At 42.3% G+C, this 4,915-nt stretch overlaps 1 protein-coding gene across 1 annotated transcript; it reads left to right on the top strand.

Moving 5' to 3' along the window:
* Positions 1–216: 216 nt before the first annotated feature.
* Positions 217–1,668, top strand: LOC132404395 (general transcription factor II-I repeat domain-containing protein 2-like). Its single transcript, XM_059988529.1, has 2 exons — positions 217–1,316; positions 1,402–1,668. Exon 1 carries the CDS (start codon positions 710–712, stop codon positions 1,310–1,312), a length of 603 nt encoding a protein of 200 aa, XP_059844512.1. The 5' UTR covers positions 217–709; the 3' UTR covers positions 1,313–1,316; positions 1,402–1,668.
* Positions 1,669–4,915: the final 3,247 nt, after the last annotated feature.

Raw genomic sequence — 4,915 nt, 5'->3', positions numbered from 1 at the left:
TCACGTCTCAGAGAGTTATTGATGGTGCATCAACTGACAACTGGTTACATCATGGACTGGGATGGAAACACCAATGCCCTTGAGTAGAAAGTGGTGGATACGGCCTAGTCCATCAAGGGTAAAGTCCTCCCCACCATTGAACACATGCACATGGAGCTCTGCTGCAGTAAAGCAGCAATCTTCATTAAGGATAGGCCGGGGGTCGGCAACCTGCGGCTCCCGAGCCATTTGTGGCTCTTTCACCTCTGTGCTGCGGCTCCCTGTGGCTTTGGGAAATAATTGGTCAGTATTTAATTAAAATGTATTTTATGTTAGTTTGTTAGCTTTTGAAATGTAATTATGGTGATCTTGTACAACCTAAGTGTAGCGACACATTTCCTGCCACATCCGAAACGGCTCACAATTAGCCAGCATTCCGGCTAAGGGAGATAGCCTACGGGGGGTTGTGAGTACGCGTCTTTTGCAGCATCTGCGTCCATGGGGGCTGGGTTGAGGGAGGCTTAAAAGCAAGGCTGTTTAGTTCGAATAAAGCTATCTTTGACTGCAGTTTACTGACACCGCTACAACGTGTTTTTATCGCTGGCTGTCCAGACGGAAGGTGCTGAAACGCTTTGTCGCGTGTCTGGAAGAAGTGAAAACTTTCCTGGGCAGCAAAGGGCTCACCTTTCCTGAGCTGGAACAGCCAGAGTGGCTGGAAAAGCTACACTTCATGGTAGACATGACAGCGCACCTGAACACGCTGAACACAGCTCTTCAGGGGAAAGGACGTACAGCCCTGCACATGTTGGAGGATGTTTTGGCATTCGAGCGCAAGTTGACAGTGCTTGCCAGAGATTTACAGAAAGGCACTTTGTCTCACTTCCCCAATTTGAGAGAGTTCAAACAAGGTCACGACATGATAATTTCGGAGTATTTACATTCTGCAATCATCGCAATGCAAACATCGTTTGGGAAACGCTTCTGTGAGTTCAGAGAGGAAAAAAACACATTATCCTTCCCGGTCACTCCCTTAAGCATCGATCCTTCCCTACTGAATACGACTGCATTGGCAGGTGTGAGTCAACCTGATCTTGAGATGGAACTGGCCGACATAGCCGACAAAGACATATGGGTGTCCAAGTTTAGACGCTTGACAGCAGACCTTGAAGATGTTGCCCGTCAGAAGGCCGTTCTTGCTCAGAAACACAAATGGAGTGATATTGAAAACCTCACAGATGACAGCTTGCGATCCTGTGTAAAGATGAAGGTGACATCATACAGCCCTGATGTGCAGACGCTGTGCGCTGAGGTCCAGGAGCAGAAATCCCATTAACCAAGTATGATAAATATTTTAATTGCCTATTATTTTACTTATATTCATATTTTTTCATTGTTCAGTGAAATAGTCCTTTCATTTTTCAGGATGACAGCTGGCTGACGTTATTTTTGGTTTGCTGCTGGCGGAAAATTTAAGTTCGGCGTTTTTCATAAATACAAGAAGGACTCAAATAGACATTGAATATTTTACTTAAAAGTAACTTTCAACCCAACGTCTTTTTTTCGGAGTTCAAAATGTTTTTGTTGCATGCAGAAATGTAATTTCGTTTTCTCTGCAGGAGTTCATCAATTTCATAAATGCAACACATTATAGTTTGTTTATACGTAGCATAAAGGCAAAAAAAACGTTGTATGCAGTGTTATTTCATTTTAAATGTCAAACGGGTTTTGCGGCTCCCAGTGTTTTCTTTTCTGTGGGAAACGGGTCCAAGTGGCTCTTTCAGTGGTAAAGGTTGCTGACCCCTGGGATAGGCCATGCTCTGTTCCTACTGCTGCCATCAAGAGGAAGGTACAGGAACTTCAGGATTCAAACCACCAGGTTGAGGAACAGTTCTTACCCCTCAACCATCAGGCTCTTGAAACAGAGGATACTTCATTCATTCCAACACTGAAATGTTCCCACAAGCTATGGACTCACTCTCATATAATTTTCTCACTATTTATTGTTTATTTATGAATTATAATTTGTTTATTTTCCTTTTAGTATTTGCGTTTTTGTTGACTTTTGCATATTGGTTGTTCGCTTGTGTGTGGGTTTTTATTGATTCTATTGCGTTTATTTGCGATTACTATGAATGCCCACAAGAAAATCTCAGGTTTGTATATGGTGACATGTATGTACAGTATTTTGATAATAAGTTTACTTTGAACTTCGGTGGAAAAACCTAAACTAGCGCCAGAAACAATTTGTGTAGCAAGACTGATTAAAAATAAAACATACACATAATCTGAGGACTAAATCTGGTCCCAACATATTGATGCTGCGATAAAGAAGGCAAGACAGTGACTATACTTCATTAGGAGTTTGAAGAGATTTGGTATGTCAACAAAAACTTCTATTGATGTACTATGGAGAGCATTCTGACAGGCTGTATCACTGTCTAGTATGGGGAAGCTACTGCACAGGACCAAGCTGCAGAGGGTTGTAAATCTGGTCAGCTCCATCTTGGGTACTAGCCCACAAAGTACCCAGGACATCCTCAGTGAGTGGTGTCTCAGAAAGGCAGCATCCATTATTACAGACCCCCAGCACCCAGGACATGCCCTTTTCTCACTGTTACCATCAGGGAGGAGGTACAGAAGCCTGAAGGCACACACTCAGTGATTCAGGAACAGCTTCTTCCCCTCTGCCATCCAATTTCTTAATGGACCTTGAACCCTTGAACACTACCTCACTTCAGTATATATTATTTGTCTGTGCATGATTTTAACCTCCAACATGCATATACTATAATTGATATACATTGAACTTTTATGTATTGCATTGAACTGCCGCTGCTGTTAATAAATTTCATGACACATGCCAGTGATAATAATTCTGATTCTGATTATCTGTGTCTGCTGAGTTTTGAAGCTTCTGTGAGAATGCTGCTCTTGGACTACAGTTCAGCATTCAACACCATAATTCCATCCAGGCTCGACAGGAAGCTCAGAGACCTCGGCCTTCACCCTGCTTTGTGCAGCTGGTTCCTGTCAAATTGCTGGCAGGTGTTAAGAGTAGGCTCCCTCACCTCTGCCCCTCTGACTTTCAACATGGGAGCCCCTTAGGGCTGTGTACCGAGTCCCCTCCATTACACTCTGTATACCCACGACTGTGTTGCCACCCCCAGCTCCAACCTGCTAATTAAGTTTACCGATGACACTACATTGATTGGCCTAATCTCAGACAATAATGAGGTGGCCTACGGGGAAGAAGTCATCACCCTGACACAGTGGTGTCAAGAAAACAACCTCTCCCTCAATGTTGCAAAAACAAAGGAGCTGGTTGTGGACCTCGGGAGGAATGTAAATAGGCTAACCCCTATTGACATCAATAGATCTGGGGTTTAGAGGGTAAACAGCATTAAGTTCCTCTGCATCCACATCACCAAAGTCCTCACGTGGTATGTACACACCAACTGTGTGGTGAAAGGCACAACAGCACCTCAAACGGTTGAGGTTTGGTGTGGACTTCCAAATCCTAACAACTTTGGGGCCTATTCAGTATTGTTGCAGCTCAAGATATTAAGCCAAAGGCATCTGATTTCCATATTTTGGCCTTTAGTTCTCTTGCAGCTAGGAGGACATTTTTGTTTAAATAGAAAGATGTTTTTCCTCCTACTCATGCTCAATGGTTATGTGACGTTGTGTCATGTTTAGATTTAAAGAAGATTCGTTGTTCAATTTATGAATCTCGTCAAGACTTTCAAACATTGTGGGGACCTTTTCTGAATTATTTTCAAAACTTTCAATTTGCTGTTTAAACTCAGATGTTGGCTATTATTAAATTTTATTCTGAGAAGGTATTTTACCTTGATGAACAGCTTCAGTCTTGGTAGGGGTTAGATTCTTTTTGTAATAAATTAGTATATTTCAATATAACTAGATTAACTTATGAGATTGTTATTATGAACAGTTATAATGTAATTGGTAGTTTTTAAAACCTTTTTAGACCTTATACACTTTCTTGTACTCTGTATTCTTCTATGTAGAAACTAATAAAAATATTGGAAAATAATCTTTCTCCATGGCAACAATTGAAAGCATCCTGACTGGTTGCATCACTGCCTGGTATGGGAACTGTACTGCCCTCAATCGCAGGAATCTGCAGAGAGTGGTGCAGACAGCTCAGCACATCTGTAGATGTGAACTTCCCACTATTCAGGAGACTTAGGTGTGTAAAAAGGGCCCGAAGGATCATTGGGGACCTGAGTCATCCCAAACACCAACTGTTCCAGCTGCTACCATCTGGGAAGTGGTTCTGCAGCATAAAAGCCAGGATCAACAGGCTCCGGGACAGCTTCTTCCACCAGGCAACAGACTGATGACTCACACTGATTTGAGTGTATTTCTATGTTACATTGACTGTTTATTCTAAATTTCTATGATTGCACATTTAGACAGACCGAAAGATTTTTACTGCTCATGTATTTACATTTACATTTATTATATTGTAATTTGCCCTTTACTGTGCCTATTGTCTTTATTAATTATTGTACTGTCTTGCACTGTTTTGTGCTCTTTATGTAGTCCATGTAGATCTGAAGTCTAGTGTAGTTTTGTTTCATGTAACACCATGGTCCTGGAGAAACGTTGTTTCGTTTTTACTGTGTACCGTACCAGCAGTTATGGTTGACATGACAGTAAAAGCCACTTGATGTGAAGAATGTAAGAAATCAAGTCAATTAATTTCTGTGGTTTGAATGCTAAAATGCAGCTTGATGAGTTAGTGTGACTGGCCTCAATGAAGCAGAGTCCTTCTTTGTTTTGAGTTCGGGAGAGCATGCTTGATATTTCGGGGCAAGTGGGTGGCATCGCGTCACAAAGCCGGGCAGCACCGACCCGGCTGTCAATCAAACACCTCGACCAGGATCGGAGGGCTCAGCTGTGGCCGACGTCA

This window comes from Hypanus sabinus, chromosome 14 (assembly GCF_030144855.1).
Source record: "Hypanus sabinus isolate sHypSab1 chromosome 14, sHypSab1.hap1, whole genome shotgun sequence".
In the NCBI taxonomy this organism is placed as follows: Eukaryota; Metazoa; Chordata; class Chondrichthyes; order Myliobatiformes; family Dasyatidae; genus Hypanus; species Hypanus sabinus.
The sequence above is the reverse complement of the archived record's forward strand: the minus strand, read 5'-3'. Positions and strand labels throughout refer to the sequence as shown.

Bases quoted from the DNA above. Each gene is read 5' to 3' on its own strand.
- LOC132404395 (XM_059988529.1), top strand. From the start codon at position 710: ATGGTAGACATGACAGCGCACCTGAACACGCTGAACACAGCTCTTCAG.